General features: G+C 33.9%; 1 protein-coding gene across 3 annotated transcripts in view; it reads left to right on the forward strand.

Moving 5' to 3' along the window:
- The window catches only part of STXBP5L (syntaxin binding protein 5L), a 348,094-nt gene that overhangs the window by 150,728 nt on the left and 177,558 nt on the right, over positions 1–19,808 (forward strand). For all 3 annotated transcript variants that reach the window (XM_053663152.1, XM_053663154.1, XM_053663153.1), the window contains exons 10-12: positions 189–267; positions 6,042–6,196; positions 10,204–10,276. In XM_053663152.1, the coding sequence (XP_053519127.1) occupies positions 189–267; positions 6,042–6,196; positions 10,204–10,276 (307 nt within the window). The remainder of the gene's footprint in view (positions 1–188; positions 268–6,041; positions 6,197–10,203; positions 10,277–19,808) is intronic.

Consider the following 19,808-nt stretch of genomic DNA (forward strand, 5'->3'; position numbering starts at 1 on the left):
CAATCAGTTGTTGGGATTCAATAAATTATTTACAAATTCAACAAAAATGTTAGGCTGCATAGATGTGTCTATCCCATTAGTAAAAACATACAATTATATTATTTTTATATTTTTTAGTCCAACTTCTTAATTCTCATGTATGAGCAGAATTTAAATTAGATTTAATAAAATTCTTTTTCTTCCTTTAGGAAAAAGTCAAAGAGAAGGAAGAAAATCTGAATCTTGCAAACCAATTCTTAAAGTAGAATACAAGACCTGTAGAAACAGGTATGCCTTTTTACTTTGGGGAACACAGGAAAATATGTAATAAACAGACACAAGAAAGGCAGATAATTTTTAATGTTTATGTTTTGTTTAGTTTTACATAATTACATAACCTAACTAAATCCTTTACATTAACAATAATAGATTTTTATTATTTAATAAATATATCTGATGATCATTATTATGAATATTACAAATAGCAACTTAATTATTTTAAATTTTCTCTTAATATTCAGATGAGTATTATATATATATATTAATTTTGACAGTATAGGACTTTTTGTCCAAGCACATTACAAATAGCAGTCATTGAGCATTATCAAGCAGAGCTATTTACCTATTGGTATTGTACATGTAAGAATTAAATATATAACCAAGCCTTTGTACTTTAGGTTTTATATTCTGAAATTGAAAAGATTATAGTTAGTTTGCCCTAGCCAGGTGGTTCGGTTGATTGGAGCATTATCCCATACACCAGAAGGTTGTGGGTTCAATCCCCAGTTAGGGCATGTGCCTAACCAGTTGCAGGCTGGAACCAGTTGGGGCATGTACGGGAGGCAATCAATTGATGTTTAAAAAAAAGAAAGAAAGAAAGGATTGTAGTTAGTTTGAAAGATAAACAGTTATGTATATTGATATAACAGTAGTACTAAAGTTTAATATGTAAAAAATTGAAGAAAAAATATTTAATAAAATTCTAGCCTGTATACATAGCACCATATCCTATATATTAACAATGTCCTTTTTATTTGCAATAATTAGTGGCAATTACCATTGCTTAAACTTTAATTTTTTTTACTCTAAATTGGATAATCCTAATTTGTATTACTTATATGCTTATACTAGAATGTTTTCTTGGCATCATAGGTACATTTAATGTTTGTATATATCTGCTATTATAAGGACTTGATAGTATAAAATTATGGTCAATTTAACCAGTTAGTTTATGTTTATACAGTTTATATATAAAATTTGTATAAAATACATATACGTGTGTATCACTTGTTTTGCGTTCTAAAATGAAAGAGAATACTGCCTGATTTTGAATCCATGATTGTCTAGTAGCAGAAGTAAGGCCACAAACTTGTGGTCTCTGTGTTCATGAGGTGCTTATATTGAGATGTGCTATGAGAGCACAGCAAAAGGCCATCTAAATCAGCCAAGAGGGAGTGGAAAGAACAGTGAGGAGAAAACAGTACATTTCATCTTGACTTGCCTCTTGAAATTCCTGAAATGGTTACCAAAGGGATGGTACTAAAGGGATGGTAACAGGCAAAGGGAGAAAAAGAGTGAAGGTGGAGAGAAGGTATTTCAGGAATCAAGACCTCAAGTCAAGATAGTGTAAATTAATGATTATGATTATGGGCTTAAAGAATAAGACATCTATAGGACCTTGAAAAAATTTTAAAGATTTTATTTTTATTTGTTTCTAAAGAGAGGGGAGGAGAAGGGGAAAGAGAGAGAGAAAAACATCAATTGGTTGCTCTTGTGTGCCTACAACTGGTGAGCCAGTGTCCAAACCAGGCACATGTCTCGTTTGGAAATTGAACCTGGAGCTTTCTGGTTTGGAGGCTGATGTTCAGTCCACTGAGCCACACTAGCCAGGGCTGACCTTGAACTTTTTAATTAGCTCTTTTAAACTTTAATTTACTTATTTGTGATGTTTATGAGGATTAATGAAATTATGCATGAAGTTTGTACTAAGTGTTATGAATGACACAGTGGATTTCTTAGTAAATTATTATTGTCATCATCATAGACATCACATTGTTAAAATGATAGAAACTGCTCCTAAATTAATGATTTGTTATAGTAATATTAATCCAACTTTGTGTAGAAGTAATTTTTCAGATTTCTAATGTCAAATAATTACATACATATTATTAATCATAATTACTATCACCCCCTTTTTCTGTATACTTTAGTACATTGTGTCTACTTATTGTAATTACTACTGTTAAAAAAGGAGAGTAAACTCAGAGGAGCACTGAAATTAAGTGTTCTAAAAGGTATTGCAACAGCAAAATGGCCCATAGTGTAGAAGTGGAAATAAATAGCTGTATTTCCAGTCCATTCTAATATAAAGTTGAAACTTTGTGAAATCAAAAATTGGGATAGCTATGACAAGAGCAGGAACTTCACAATGAGCTCTGCTACTTATGTTGCAGCAATAGAAGTTTTAAAGGACTGCATGAGTAGCAGATGAAAGAGATATATTTCCTCCAATTTTATCTAAGAGCAGCCATCCACAGACTTGCTTTGCATTTCCAGGGATGAACAATCATTCTGCTCAGAAACTGTTGTTCCCCAATCACCAATTTGTCTATCGTCACTCGTCACAATGGCCTCTAGGCATAATAATTTTATCCTGTTCAAAATTAGGAATTTGGATCTCTCTACCTGCTACCACTATCATTATTAGGTTCCCTGTGGTTAAATAAAAATTACTTTCTGCTACTGTTTCAATCCATTCCTATTATGGCCACATCCTAATAGACTTCATGTGTAGTTACTAAGTTCTCAAAGCCTCAGTATGCATATCTGTTAAGTAAGAATAATAACAGTAGCTCTCTCATTGGGATATTATAAGGATTAAATAATAAAATACATGTCAAGGTCTTCACATAATACCTGGAACATCATAAATACTTAACAAATGTTATCATTTAATAAATATTATATTATATTACACAATATTTTGTTTAATCCTGTTGCCTTCATTAAGACAGAATGCTAATGTTTTTTCTTAATTATGTTTCATATATTTTACAAAATAAACAGACTTTTTTTGGTATACAATTCTGTATATTTTAACATATATATAAATTCTCAAAATCTCCATCACAATAAGAATGCAGAGCATTTCCACACTCCTAAAACTATCTCATGCTAGTTCTTGTAGTCAAACTTTTCCCTGACTCCTAACCTCTGGCAACCACTGATTGTTTTCCATCGCTATGATTGTATCTTTTTGAGATGTCATATAAATACAGTTATTTGTTAGGTAACTTTATGAGACTAGCTTCTTTCACCAACATAATACCTTTGAGATTTATTCAAGTTGTGTGCATTGATAACTTTAAATTTTATTAATGTTTTTCTTATGTATGAAAACACATTATAAATTATATGGTTATTTATTTTATGATAATCCATCTGATAAGTAACCCAAGATACATTTGCATTAGGTAATAAAGAAGATAGTTTTTATGGTACAGCATTTACCAAATTGTGTCCTTTTAATCACTAATTGTATTCATGGGGAAAAAAGAGTCTGTAATTAAATAAATTTGAGAAATCTGAGAAATTCTTGGTTAAACAAAGTAAATTGGATTTTTTATGATTTTTAAGAATCTTTAATATATGGCATGAATTATAAAATTTCAAAGGGGAGGCATGGTTTGCAAGTATTACATTATTAAAAACATTTTTATTTTTATTTTTATTTTTGCAAAACACCTGTTAAGTTGTATTTCACAGTTTGAGAAATATTATACTAGAGTGTTTTAAAAACATGGACTTTGGAATCTAGATTTGAATCTTTGTCCAACCACTCACTAGCTGTTCGACCCTGAACAAGTTATGTAATCTGCATTAATCCCAGACTCCTCAGCTACAAAATGGGGCTAATAGTACTTTCCCCATCAGGGTTGAAGATTACAGGATATTGAAGATTACATGAAATTTACTTTATATGCACACAAAGCACAGTATATGCCAATATATTACCAATATGTATGGTAATCATTCAGTAAATTGTAGGTATTTATTACTATAGGCAATATAGACCACCTTAGGAGAATAAGCTTTGAAGTCTTATCTCAACTTTCTTTTGGGTTTTCTGCTTAGTTGTTATTTAACCTCATTAATAAAATGAGGACAATACTTATGAGGATTTACTGTGATAATTAAATATCTAATGCAATTATCTGTGAGTGGTTCCCTGAGCATTTTCCTGAGTAAATAACTTTTTATTCAATCATTCAGTAGTTTACAAGGAGGTGCATATATAATTAAGTTTACATGCAGTGTTTTCTGATGCAGAGTTATAATGAGAGCAAAAAAGATTTGCTCTCTTAATATTAGAAAGAACATATTTTTCAATTTGCTTACAAAAAAGAGAGTAAATTGCTTCTTATAAATGTTTAGATTAGTACTAAGAGATGAGAATGAATTCACTCATTTTTACATGGAAAAAGATAGTTATGGCTTTCATTAATATTTGGAGCAGATATTAAGGTTAGTATGTATGAAAAAAATACCGTGTTCTCTAAGTCATGACCCCTGTTGTGATACAAAGCAACCAACAAAGGTACAAAAACCCATACTCATTTCATTAGAGATGATTTTAAAATCTAGATAAATCTTCTTAATAATACAAGCATATAGTTTATAGAAAGAACAAAAATGTTTCTTGGCACCACCATTAGTAGGTTAGTGATTTATATATCAAATTACTGGTGAAAGATTAGCTCAAGTTAACTGATGCAGGACTTAAGGAAAATAAATTACAGAATTTTTGCTTATGTAGCTTACAACTCAAATGTTTATGTCAAAATATGAGCATAGAATTATAAAAAATTACTACAAGCATTTTATATGTAGGTGTTGGTGGCACTTTTGAATTTTTATTTGTTTGTTTTGTTTATAGCTGGAATAAAATTAGCAAATTTCCCATTGGTGATGTTTGGTAACTATGTACAGTACAAAATGGAAAAGAAGGGGAAGTCTTATAGAGTGATTCCTAGAAATAAGTGGATACTTCAGTTTAACAGATGAATGGAAGTGAATTATTTAGAGAAGCACATATTCTCAAAGAATTGGGTATAATAAAAGTTCTAGTTCTTCTAAAAATTTTTGGAGAAGAGCATTTGCAGTTTGGTATTTACTTATTGAAAATACTTATACAATTATTTATTTTCTTTTATACACATAGAAATATAGGTATTAATTTGAGAAAAGTGAAAGATTATGAAGCTATTTCATCACTTTTTTTTTAATTTAGTTACTTTTCAAGTACATTTTTTTTTCCGCTATTTCATCACTTTTTAATAGCTACGACGTCTTAGAGTCATCTCAGTCCCACTCTATTATCTAATTGTATCTTACAACTAAAAGAGAATTTAAAAATTGTTTAAAGTTAATTTTCCAAGCCAAATAGAACTGGCTGGCACAAAGTAAAACTGAGAATAAGATCACATTTATTTTTGGTGAACTATTTTTCACTTATACATTAGTTTTCTCCATCTTTTTATCATAACCCTTTTTTCACAGAAACTCCATTACATAGAATTTTCATGTTACCTTCTACCATTTTGCCTTTGCCACTATCACATTTTATTTCATATTGAAATTTGTCTCTTTTTTCTTTTAGGGATATGGGGCCCCACATGCTAGCTGGTTAATGTGATAAACTAACACAGACTATATTCTAATGGTACTGATTTAAAGTTTGGGGAACCAACCAATAGTATATGCAAAGATATATTTTGGAGTCAGTGAGCACCTCCACCTCCCTCCAAACTCACTGCCTTTCCCTCCCCTCTACCTCAGCACCTTAAGACTGATCCATTAACAATGTTAATGGTGAGAGTGTACATCCAGAAAAAAAGGAGATGGTAAAATAGTGAGTTGTCGGGTGAAATATTTTGGGCCAGGAAAGACTTTTGTTCTCCCGTGTATAAACTCCACCAAGCCTGTTCTTTATTAGCTCAGTCCTGTAACATTGTGTTATCTTAAAAGACTTCACCATCTTATTAACTTTTTTTCCTATGTAGTGAACCATTTGTAATATTCTCTGGTGGGCTGTCCTATGACAAAGCTTGCAGAAGACCAAGTTTAACCATCATGCATGGAAAAGCAATTACAGTACTTGAGATGGATCATCCTATTGTTGAATTTCTAACTTTATGTGAAACACCCTATCCAAATGGTAAGTAACTAAAAATGAAACAACGTTAAAAAATTACTTTTGAAATAAATTCCTAACAAAATTAAGCTTAAATATTTTTAGTTTTGGCAGCTGACATCTACTGTGATACCACACTGTGAGCTACAGGTGTTGGAGCAGGTTCTGCAACTGTACCTACTTGATGAACTGGAAGTAGAACAGATGTAGTGCAGCAATGCTGGAGTTTCAGGTTCAATATCAGGTAAGTGCTTTAAACTTTGATAAGGATGGTGGAAGCTGAGCTGGGAGGGTCCTATAGGGGTTTAGGGTAAAATCACTTGGGGAAATTGAGGTCTCCTAATAGCCTCTCCTAGACCAGCTCCACCTATTCCATTCTAATGCTAATCAAAGTTAAAGCACTTACCTAATATCAGTGATCTGTAACTCTGGTGGTGCTGCATCTGTTTCACGTCTGGCTTTGTGTCAGATGCAACTGCAGCACCTCTGATTACTCTGGGATTGCTGATGTGTGGTTAGTGATTTATTTCAGTTTTGAGAATAATTGTCAGGAGGGTATTTGGGAGAAAAGATGCTTTTATATTTTTATCTTTCCCCCCCAAAAAAAGACTTTTTGTAAACATAAAAACTATATGCAAATTGTATAACGGAATCCAGGGATAATGAAATATTTTAACAATGACATCTAAACATTTAAAAGGGTGAGATATACAAAGGGAATTATGAGTTTATTATTAAAGCATCATACTGTATATATACATTACCACATTTTCAAGAAGGAGCATATGGGGAAAGAGCACTGGACTTAGCAACTTGGACTTGGAGAATATTTGGGTTTATGATTTAGCTCTGCCATTTACTAGCTATGTGATCTTGGGTAAGTCACTTTACATTTGCCTTTTGTTTATCATTTGTAGACAGAATAATAATAATTATGGCAAATGGTTATTGGAAGACTAAAATGGATGTATTTTATAAACTATGTGAATTTTATTACATATTAATATGTTTTAATTCTTGAATTTCATGTTTAAAAGATGGGTTAAGCTGGTAGGATATAACAATCAATGTGACACTTTATTTCTAGAGTTGCTGGGGACAGACTACTGCCCAGTGTTGTTAATCAACAAATGCTTATCGGATCCTTCTATGGCCTCAGAACTTGTTGAGAATATAGATGAAGTATGAAACCAAGCTCTGATATCAAATTATATGAAGTCTAGTCAAACAAGGGAGATAATTATGACTTTGGTTTAAAAAATATGGCATCTTAAGTGCTGAGTTATATAAGTCAAGAGTTTTTAAAATGTACTAATTTAAGGCTAGTCAGAAGGTTGATGACTGAAATATCCATGCTGAGCTTTGTGGAAAAGTAGGATTTAGATACAGGCTTTGAAGAGAGATTACTTCAGCCTTAAAAACAATATAAAGTAAAGGCCTTAGAAATTGTGAGGTTTGTTAGTGTGAGGTCAATTTAGAGAAGAAATTTGAAAGCATTTTGGAGGTATTCCTCAGAGGAATTCTGAGGAAATACTAAGATGAAAAAAAGCAATATCTTAGTAAGACTCATCCAACAGGAGTGTGTGGGTTTAAAAAGAGAGACACTGAAGTCTAAAAAATTCCAGATTCCAGCTGGAAGACTTTTGTGCTAATGTGCTTTAACATGGTCAAGATCTGAAGCAGAGTACTGCCTGTAGAAATGGAAAGAGCAAAACCCACTAAATTTGGTCAAAAATTGGATTAGGAGTGACATGATAGGTGAGTCAAAGATAATGTATTTTAAGAATAGTGATTTCATATTGCAGTCTTAACAGTTTTTTGAAGGAGAGAAAGATAAATCTGATTTGGAGTTGTTTAGGGAACAGAAAAAGTCTTTAATATTTATTTGTGAACTTCAGAATATAGATGTTCTCTGAAGTTATGACAACCAATGATAAACAGACAAAGGAAGAAAGAATTAACAGGCCAAAAGCTGAGCTTTTGAAAATTCCTCCAATCAAAGAGCCTAGAGAAAGATGTGTGTGCCAGTAGTAAGAACTCAAAGTGGGTGGTTGCAAACACACACTATGTTGTGTTTGTATATAAATTTCTGTACATCAGTAGAAACGTTAGGACAGTTTTTATTAATGTTAAATAAATTATACATGTACCGTAACCAAGTTTAATCAATTCCAAGCCACATACGTGTCTGTTTTTTGAGAAGTAGTAATGAGTATGGAGCTTTTTATTTGTCAGGGACTTGGAGAAATAGTTTAACTTTACTTAGTAAAATGTAAATGTACTTTATTAACTAGTTCTAATTAAAATAATCATGAAAATGCCCAAAAAGTACTCTATGATACACAACAGTATATAATGAAAGCTTTCTTTCTGCCCTTCCAGAAGCAGCCACTATTATTAAACTTCTTATGTATTTCCCATCTCCCCCTGCAAATAATCTATGCTTACCAACAGACAGTATTTCTAAAGAAGGAAGAGAAGCAAAAGAGGATACCAGTAGTGTCAAACTACAGTCTTCTTCAACTGAAAAACAAAACAAATAAACAAACAAAAACAACCTAGAAGTGTTGAAACAATGTTGAAAAACAGCTCTAAAATATATGGAAGAAGAGGGAAAGAGCCTCATTTTGAGCAAAGTTTGAGCAGCAAACAATATGACTGCATACTGTCACATAGATAGGTACCCAAACAATGCCATGCTTGTTCTGAGTTTGAGGTTTGGGGTTTTAGTTTTTCTCTCAGCATGTGATCTCTGAATAGGCTAGGCTCTATAGCTTCTCAGGACTGGAAGGACTGTGAAAGCCATCTGTTTCAGTTTACCATCCAAGACCATACTGTGAACAAAGTCACTGCCAAGTGATTGTTGAATTTACAATTAAATACCTCTTAAACTGACCAATAGAAACTACTGGTATAAAAAAAGCAGGATGGAATTTAGAGTTAGAAATTCTTGGTTAAAATTTCAGCTTTGTCACTTACTAGCTTTGTGGACTTGTGCCAATCTTGTAACCTTTTTGGACCTCAATGTTCCCTGTGAAACAGAAATACAGTAATACCTGCTATACCACTAAGAATCAAATACCATGTATATGAAATGTTTTTGGAAATACATTTTCTTTAAATTGAGAATAACACTTTAATTTTGGCTTTCTCTTATTAGTCCTTTATTATAGATGAAAAGCAATGTCTTCCCTGATCACTACAACTAAATTAGTGCTCCCAACCCAACCATGTCATTTCTTATACCATTACTAACATCATTTTTTTCATAGCTCATATTACTTTCTGAATTAATTTTATTTATTTACTTGTTCATGGTTTGTATAAATCCCTAGACTATAAACCCTGTGAGCACATGGACTTGTCCATCTTATTCTCCATATTCCCTTTGTTCTTACAAAGTTTCCATAACACACTGAAGAAAGGAAAGGAGGAAAGCAGAAAGGGAGAGTTGAATTTTAAGAATTGAAAATCCTAGACTGTGCTTAGATTCTCTGCGTTTTTGAGGTGTGTACCTTTGGGAACATTGTAGGCAATCTTTAAATACATGTTAAATCAGACTGAATTGAAAGTAAATTGTTTAGTATGAGTGTCGCTCTCATAGGGAGATGAATAGGTATTAGACATCAGAGAAGCAGAACTACTGTTTCCTCAGAATATTTCCTTGTAGACATGAACATGAAATTAAATCTAAAATGTAAGGTATGGGAAAATAAGATAAATGCTGTGAGATGGGGGTGACAGACTCTCCTCAAATAATCTACCATCATCACTTCATATTTTTAGGTATATTTAGCTTTATGCCATGCAACCTCTTATTTTCCCTTCTTCCTTGTAATGGTCATTGGCATTAAATTTGAGAAATATAACATATTTCTTTTAAAATGTTCTTGATACTTCTTTCTTTGGCTCATAGTTCAGTCTTCTCAAATTATGTAAATAAAATTTGTACAGCAGATAAAGGAAATATAAGTTTGTTAACTTTACATAGTGTGAATTATGAAAACTGTTTTATTTTTTTTAACTTGTAGAATTTCAAGAACCCTATGCAGTTGTAGTACTTCTGGAGAAAGATCTCATTGTAGTTGATCTGACACAGAGCAAGTAAGTTATCCATGTTTAGAATAAAACTATTTTTAAAATCTATTCATTTGAGTTAAAATACTGGAGGACATTATTAATAATTGACATTAGGACTGGATTGGGAAAAAACTCCATTTAGTTTTTTTCATAAAAGATCCATTTTTCATTTTCACCAATGACTTTATTGATTTGAATATTTTAAATATGTCAGCTATCTCCGCTATTGGCTTCTAGTGGGGAGAGGCCAGGGGTGTTGCTAAACATCTCCCAATGCATAGACAGCCTCACAGCAAAGAATTATTTGGCCAAAATGTCAATATATCAATAAACTTCACAAACCACGTTTGATGCATTTGATCAGTTACAGCACCTTCTCCATACACAGCATAAATCTTTTCTTTGCATTTCAGTTGTATTTTTACCTTTCTTGAAATAATAAAGCATAATATGCTGAAAATGTTGTGTATCTTCTTCTATCTTCAATATTAAAGTGGCTGCACAAAAATTCACCAATTTTGATAAGTTTTTTAATGCATGCTGATATGATAGCTGTTACAATACAATCCAATAAAATTGTTCTGAATGAAGTTAAAGATAAGTGCTACAGAGCCATCATATGGAAAAAACTAAATGAAACTTTTGGCCAAGCTAATATTATTAGGTGGTAAATAGTCTTTATGTGGACTATTATTTTGCTAGAATTACAGAAATGTGATTTGATTCAATAATGAAAACTACACTGGAGAAGTTAAGAGAACACTGAGAAAATCATGGATTTAAAGGCGCACGTAATGTTTAGAAAATCAGGACAAACAAAATGGATCCATTCCTGCTGTTTCCCTAAACAAAAGCAACAGTTATGAAAACTTGCGCAATGTGCTGTGTGGCCATATGGCAGTCTCTTGACTGAAGGAAAATGGCATATTTGAGGAGCTGATAAGGGGGAGCTGATAAGGTGGAGTCCCTCTTTTACTTTTTTTTTTCCATTATGTTATGGGCAACAGGAACAAACAGAAAATACTGCTGTAAGAATGGTGCTCTCCATTCCTTTCTCTGGACAATAAAACATTTGATGAAAACTGTCTCCCCTGCTAGACATATTTATTATAAATGGTGATAGCAATCAACAAAATAAACAAATGAGCAAAATGGAACTAAAAACATGGAAATACAAAAGGTTTCTTCTTAAAGAACAAACCTATTTTAGTGCTTAGTAGCACTAAGGTGGTTCTCTTAGTAGCTGTATCTACATAGGACTGATAACCAATCACTATCTTTGGAGGAAGTTGTAACCTTTCTTTGCATACCCTCCTTGTATATATAACAGCTTCTCTGTTTTCACATTCAGTAGTCTATATTGCTATCTTATCACCTTTACCTCTAACACTGACAACAGCTCCACAGATGTCATCACTGTAGTCGCCAAATATTCTCTAATAAGGCACAATGGTATCTTCAGCCAACAGCATTTGAGGTCACTGTCTCTGCTGGTTGTTCAGTGTTCTTAGCCATCATCCTCATTTGTTTTTCTCATCTTCCCCCACAGGCTCAATACCAATCTTAAAAAGTGAATAGTCACAGCCAGACATTAAATTACTAGGCAACCAGATTTGGGCATACAGAGCTCAAAAGTCTTCAACAGTATCAGACTTAGAAGCATTGTCCAGGGCTAGGTGTAATTTTGACTTGGTTGTGGGAGAAGGCAAATGCTTTCTTTACAATATTGATTTAATGATAATAGCCATTCTGCTAGATGTGAGGTGATATCACATTGTGGTTTTCTTATTCTCTTATGATTAGTAATGTAGAACATCTTTTCATATGTATATTGGCAATCTGTATATCCTCATTGGAGAAGTGTCTATTCATATTCTCTGTCCATTTTTAAAAATATATAATTTCTATAATAGGTTTTCCATTACCATTTTGTCCCCTTATACCCACTGCCTCCCTCCCAGCAATCACCACCCTGTTGTCCATGTCCAGGAGTCTTTTTTTTTTTTTTGCCTAATCTCTCTACATTCTAATCCCCCACCCCACTAGATGTCCTTTATTTTCCACCTATGAGTCTGTCTCTGTTTTCCTTGTCAGTTCAGTTTGTTCATTAGATTCCACATATGAGTGAAATCATATGGTGTTTGTCTTACTCTGACTGGCTTATTTCACTTAGGATAATGTTTTCCAGGTCCATCCCTGCTTTTGCAAAAGGTAAAATTTTCATCTTTTTTTGCATCTGAATAGAATTCCATTGTGCAATTGTCCCCTAGTTGTCTTATCCACTCACTTATAGTTGTTCCATGTACTCATCTATTGATGGAAAGTTGGACTGCTTCCCTATCTTGGTGATTGTAAGTAACGGTTCAGTGAACATAGGGGTGCATATGTTCTTTCCAATTAGTGTTTTGGGTTCCTTCAGATGTATTCCCAGAACTGGAATTGCTGGATCAAAAGGCAGATCCATTTTTAATTTTTTGAGATATCTCTATACTGTTTTCCACAGTGGCTCCACCAGTCTACATTCCAACCAACAGTGCAAAAGAGTCACCTTTTCTCCACATCCTCTCTAGCACTTGTTGTTTGTTGATTTATTGATGATAGCCATTCTGGCAGGTTTGGTGTGATATGTCCTTGTGGTTTTAGTTTGCATTTCTCTGAGGATTAGTGATATTGAACATCTTTCATATGCCTATTAGCCATCCATATGTCCTCCTTGTAGAAGTGTCTGTTTAGGTCCTTCGCCCATTTTTTAACTGGATTATTTGTTTTTTAGTGTTGAGTTTTGTAAGTTCTTTGTAAATTTTGGATATTATCCCCTTATCAGATGTATTGGCAAATATGTTCTCGCATTCTGTGGGTTGTCATTTTTTCTTGTTGATTCCCTTTTGATGTTCAAAAACTTTTTAGTTTGGCGTAGTTCCATTTGTTCATTTCTTTTCTTTTGCTTCTCTTTTCTGAGGAGATATATTCAATAAAAATTTTCTACAAACAATGTCTGAGACTTTGCTGCCAATGTTTTCTTCTAGATTTTTATGGTTTGGGCTCTAGCATTTAAGTCTTTAATCTATTTTGAATTTATTCTTGTGTGTGATGTAAGAAGATGGTCTAATTTCATTTTTTAGACCAATTTTCCCATCACCATTTATTGAATAAACTATCATTACCCTATTGTATGTACTTGCTTCCTCTGTTGAATACAGTTTTACTTCTTTCTTTCTAATTTGGATGCCTTTTATTTCTTCTTCCTGACTGATTGCTGTGGCTAGGACTTCCAGTGCTATGTTGAATATGAGAGGTGAAAGCAGATATCCTTGTTTTGTTTCCGATCTTAAAGGATTCTTATAGTTTTTGCCCATTGAGATTGATGCTAGCAGGTGGGTTTGTCATACATGGACTTTATTATGTTTGGTATATTCCCTCTATTCCCACTTCACTACAAGTTTGATCATAAATCAGTGCCAGATTTTATCAAAAGCTTTTTCTGTATCTATTGATAGGATCATGTGCTTTTTATCCTTCGTTTTGTTTATGAGGTGAATCACACTTATTGATGTGACAATGTTGTGCCATCTTTGCATTCCTGGAGTAAATCCTACATGATTGTGGTGTATGATCTTTTTGATGCATTGCTGTATTTGGTGTGGTAATACTTTGTTGAGAATTTTAGCATCTGTGTTCATCAGTAATATTGGCCTATAATTTTCTTTCTTTGTGGTGTCTTTATCTGATTTTGGAATTAGGATAATGCCAGCTTCATAAAATGAGTGTGGGAGCCTTTTTTTCCTCTTTAATTCTATGAAATAGTTTGAGAAAGAGAGGTTTTCTCAGAATGTTCGGTAAAATTCATCTGTGAAGCCATCTGATCCAGGGCTTTTATTTGTTTGGAGTTTTTTTTTATTACTGCTTCAATTTCATTAGGTGTAATCTGTCTATTCAGGTAATCTGATTTTTCCTGGTTTATTTTTGGAAGATTGTATGTTTCTAGGAATTTATCCATTTTTTTCCAGGTTGTCCAGTTTGTTGGCATATAATTGTTCCTAATGTTTTCTTACAATCCTTTGCATTTCTTTGATGTCAGTTGTTATTTCTCCCCTTTTATTTCTGATTTTATTTATTTGGGCCTTGTTTCTTTTTTCTTGATGACTCTGGTTAAAGTTTGTCAATCTTATTTACCTTGTTTTCAAAGAACCAGCTTTTGGAGTCATTGATCTTTAGTACCAATTTTTAGACTCCATTTCATTTATTTCTGCTCTGACCTTAATTATTTCCTTCCTTCTCTGCACATTGGGCTTTGTCTGTTATTCCTTTTCAAGTTCCTTTAAATGTGAAGTTAGATTGTTTATTTGAGCTTTTCTTGTTTTTTGAAGTGGGCCTGTAATACTATGAATTTCTCCCTTACGACTGCTTTCCCATGTCCCATAGATTTTGAATTGCTGTGTCTTTATTTTTATTTGTTTCAAGGTATTTTGGGGGACTTGATCTCATTGCCGACTTACTCGTTATTTAAAAACATATTATTTAGCTTTCATGTCTTTTTATATTTTTCAAAGTTCCTTTTGTGGTTCATTTCTAGTTTCATAGCATTGTGGTCAGAGAAGATGCTTCGTATGATTTCAGTCATCTTAAGTTAACTGCAACTTGTTTTGTGTCCTAACATGTGGTCTATCCTAGAAAATGTTGCAGGTACACTTGAGAAAAAAATGTAGATTCCACTTCTTTGTGATGCAATGCTCTAAAGATATCAGTTAAATTCATTTGTTCTAGGGTGTCATTATCTCCTTGCTGACTTTCTACCTGGAAGGTCTACCCATTGAAGTCAATGGGGTGTTAAAATCCCCAACTATGACTATATTTCTGTTGATCTCCCCTTTTATGTCCATTAATATATGCTTTATATGTTTAGGTGCTCCTATATTGGCTGTATAAATGTTTACTAGGGTTATATCCTCTTGTTGGATTGTTCCCTTTATTCTTATGTAATATTCTTTGTCTCTTAGTCTTTTGCCTTAGTTTATAAAGTCTGTGTTTGTCAAATGTAAGTACTGCTACCACAGCCTTTTTTTCCCTGTCCATTTGCATGAAATATCTTTTTCAAACCCTTTACTTTAGTCTGTGTGTATCTTTCAATCTGTGATGGATCTCTTGGAGACAGCATATATGTATATGGGTCTTGTTTTCTTATCCATTCAGCTGCTCTCTGTATTTTGGTTAGAGAATTTAAGCCATTTATCTTTAAAGTGATTATTGATAGATGCATATGTAGTGCCATTTAATTGTTAGACTGTTTTCCTCTGTTTTATTCCCCTTTTTCTTTTTTCTTCATCTTCTTAAAGCAAGCCCTTTAACATTTGTTGTAGTATTGGTTTGGTAAGTCCTTTAGTTTTTCCTTGTCTGAGAACCTCATTATTTCTTCTTCGATTTTAAATGGTAGCCTTACTGGGTAAAGTAGCCTTGGTAGTAGGTCCTTGCATTTCATCTCCTTGAATATTTTACACCACTCCCTTCTAGTCTGAAATGTTTCTGATGAGTAATCAGATGACAATCTAATTGGTGCTCCTTTGTAGATAATTACATGCCTTTCTTTTGCAGCTGTTTGGATTCTCTCCTTATTTTGAAGACTTGTCATTTTAATTATGTGTCTCCATGTAGGCCTCTTTGAGTCCAATTTATTTGGGACTCTCTGATCTTCCTGTACTTGTGTCCTTCACCAGATTAGGGAAGTTTTCGGTTTGTATTTCTTCAAATAGGTTCTTAATCCCTTACTCACTCTCTTCTCCTGTTATTCCCATGATGCAGATGTTGTTATGCTTCATGTTGTCCAAGATGTTTCTTAAGCTCTCCTCATTTTTTTTAAAATTCTTTTTTCATTTTTCCACTCTGCCTGGTTGTTTTTTTCTACCTGTCTTCCAAAACACTAATTTCATTCTATGCTTCATCTAAACTACTCTTTATTCCTTCCAGTGTATTATTTATCTCAGATATTGCATTCTTTATTTCTCACTAGTGCTTTTTGTTCTGTGACTTTTTTCATGCTGTTGAGTATCTTCCTAATCACTACTCTAAACTCTCTGTATGATAAATTGGTTACTTCCATGTCATCTCATGCTTCTGGAAAATTCTCTTGTTCTTTCATTCAGGGTGTGTTTCTTTGTCTTCCTATTTTGCTTGTTTCTTTTTATTTTCCACTTTAGATTTTAATCTAATCAGCTGTTTATGTGATTGGTTTCTTTAATCTAACCAATCTGTTGGTAGCAGTCAGGCTTAAGTACCACAGGGTAGGACAGAGGAATTTCTGCAGGCATTCCCTTCAGGCTGATGCCATTCAGAGAGGAGTGCTCTGCCTGACAGAGATGGCTCCTGCAGTATGGGGGTTAACTCAGCATGCAGATCTTGGTGACTATTCCCTTAGTTCTCCCCTCAGAGCCACCAACCCCAAACTTTCAAGCATCTGTAGTCTACTCTGCCCTCCCTTTCCTGGCACCCTTTGCTGGCTGCAAATGAAATTTTGTGCTTTGACCCTTTAAAAAGCTCTCTGCATCTCATATGACTTCCCTAGGAGATATAACCCCTGATGCTTTTCACAGCTGGATGTCATCTGGGTTCCTTTCTGCCTCTGGTGCTATAGGCTAGGGAACCAACCTTGGGATTTAGACCCACACGCTGAGTGGGAACCCCCTAACCACTGACATATTGCACTGGCACTTCATCTGCCACCCATGGGAGTCTAGCCAGCCCTGTTGAGTTTCCTCCACACTCCCTACCAGTCACATAGTGCTGAAGTGTTTTTTCTCCTCTCTGTGCATTGTTGTAAGGCTTATCTCCAGCTACTGTTCAGTTGGTTATTCAAAATGGATTTCTCTACAACAATTTAGTTGTAGAGAAAAAAACACTAAATTCCAGTTGGGTCCTGGGAGGAGGTTAGTGTAGCTTTCACTTACTCCTCTGCCATCTTGGATCTCTCTTCTCACTGTACATATTTTTTATTGGATTTCTTTTTAATGAAGACTTGTATGAGTTTTTCACAAATTTTGGATATTAACCCCTTATCAGATGTATCATTGGCAAATATTTTCTCCCTTCACTAAGTTGTTTTTTAATTTTGTTGATGATTTCCTTTGCTGTGCAAAAACTTTCTTGTTTGATGTAGTTTAATTTACTTACTGTTTTTTTCCTTTGCCTGAGGAAATATATCATAAAAAATATTGCTAAGACAAATATCAGAGTTTACTGCTGATGTTTTCTTCTAGGAGTTTTATGGTTTCAAGTCTTATTTTTATCTATTTTGATACTTTTTATTTTTAAAATGATAGGTTTTTTTCTTTTATTATTGTTGTTAATTACACTTTTCCCACATTTTTCATCATTGCTCTTCCCTGACCCACCTCTACCCCTCAACCCTCACTCCCACAGTCAGTCCTCACCTTATTGTTGTATGTGATATAAGAAGGTAGTCCAGTTTTAATATTGCATGTATCTGTCTCATATTCCCAATACCATTTATTGAACAGACTGTCTTTACCCTACTGTATGTTTTTGTTACCTTTGTCATATATTAATTAACCATGTAGGCATGTGTTTATATCTGGTCTCTCTATTTTTTTTCCATTGATCTATATGCCTGCTGTTATGCCAGTGCCATGCTGTTTTGATTAGTATGGCTTTGTAGTATAGTTTGATATCAGGTAATGGGATTTCTCCAACTTTGTCCTTCTTTTATGAGATTGCTGCGGCTATTTGGGTCTTTTGTGGTCCCATGTACATTTTTGAAATATTTGTTCTAGTTGTGTGAAAAATGTTATTCATATATTGATAGGAATTTTGTTGACTCTATAGATTGCTTTTGGTAGTATGGACATTTTAATGATGTTAATTCTTCCTATCCATGAGCACAGTATATGCTTCCACTTATTTGTGTCTTCTTCAGTTCCCTTTTTAGTATCTTATAATTTACCCAGTACCGGTGTTTTACATCCTTGGTTAAATTTATTCTAAGTATTTTAATTTGTTTGATGCAGTTGTAAGTGGGATTGTTTTTCTTAATTTCTTTTTCTGATAGCTGATTATTGGTATATAAAATATTTTTCATTTTTTCTAAAGAAGTCCTCAACATTTCTTTCACTGCTTTGGTAGTGATGAACTTTTTTAACTTTTTCATTTCTAGGAAGCTTTATCTCTTTTTCAATTTTAAATTATAGCCTTCCTGGGTAGAGTAGTCTTGATTGTAGGTCCTTGCTTTTCATCACTTTGAATATTTTGTGCCAATGCCTTCTGGTATGAAAAGTTTCTTTTGAGAAACCTGCTCTCTATCTTATGGGAGTTTCTTTGTAAGTAGCTGTTCTTCTCTTGCTGTTTTTAAGACTCTTAATTTGTCTTTATATCTTACCATTTTAATTATGATGTGTCTTGCTGTGGGCCTTTTTGGGTTCATCTTGTTTGGGACTCTCTGCACTTCCTGGATTTGGGGTTCTTTTTCCTTCACTGAGTTAAGGAAGTTTTCAGTTATTATTTCTTCAAATAGAGTCTCAGTCTCTTACTCTCTCTTTTCATCTCTTGGTATTCCTGTAATGTAAATGTTGTTACATTTGATGTTGTCTCAGATGTTCCTTGAACTATCCTCATTTTAAAAAAAGATTTTTTTGCTGTGATTGTGTGTTTTTTGCTACTTTATCTTCCAGATTTGATTCCTCCTCTGCTTCACCTAATCTGCTGTTGATTCCTTCTGCTGTATTCTTCATTTCAGTTACTGTATTCTTCATTTCTGACTGGTTTTTTAAATTTATTTCTATTTTTTCAAATGCTTGCAATCTCTTTGTTGAAGTTCTCACTTACTTCCTTGACAATCTTTATTATAATCACTATTGTGAGCTTGACTCCATTTTACTTAGTTCATTTTCTATAGATTTTTCCTGTTCTTTTATTTGGGACATGTTTCTTTTTCTCCTAATTTTGGGTGCCACTCTATGTTTCCATGTTAGGTAGACCTTCTATGTTTCCCAATCATGGTGTGGTGGCCTTATGGAGTAGGTGTCCTGTGGGGCCCAGTAGCACAGTGTTCTTGATCACCTGATCCAGCTGCTCCAGGAGTGTCTTTTGTGTCAGTTATGTGTCCCTTTTGTTGTAGGTAAGTGTTGATTGCTATTGGCTCATCATGTGTGCGGTTTACCCTCAGGTTGGCTGGCTGTGAGTATTAGCCAAGACCATAATATATGAGGTCCTATGTAAATTTTCTGCAGCTGGGACTGGTGCCTGCCAAGACCTCTTTTCGGGGGTGCCTCTTGTGGAGCCAATCATGTGGTGCTCTGTTGTAGTCTGAGGCCACCCACCGGATGTATTTGTACTGTGGCTTCTTGACAGGGACTCCAGCACAGGTCAATGTTAAACACTGCCTGGTACTGGCCTGGAACTACCTGTTGGGACTACAGTATGATCCAAGATAGATAGTTGCCTTTGCTGGAACTGGATGGGTGTCAGAGGGGCCAAGATGCAAGCTGAGGTCAACAGCCACCAGTACCAGGCCTGGGTCAAATCAGTAAAAGGCCCAAGGCAACACAAGACC

Source organism: Artibeus jamaicensis, unplaced genomic scaffold (genome assembly GCF_021234435.1).
Source record: "Artibeus jamaicensis isolate MK-2021 breed Jamaican fruit bat unplaced genomic scaffold, CSHL_Jam_final contig_3126, whole genome shotgun sequence".
NCBI classification, from domain to species: Eukaryota; Metazoa; Chordata; class Mammalia; order Chiroptera; family Phyllostomidae; genus Artibeus; species Artibeus jamaicensis.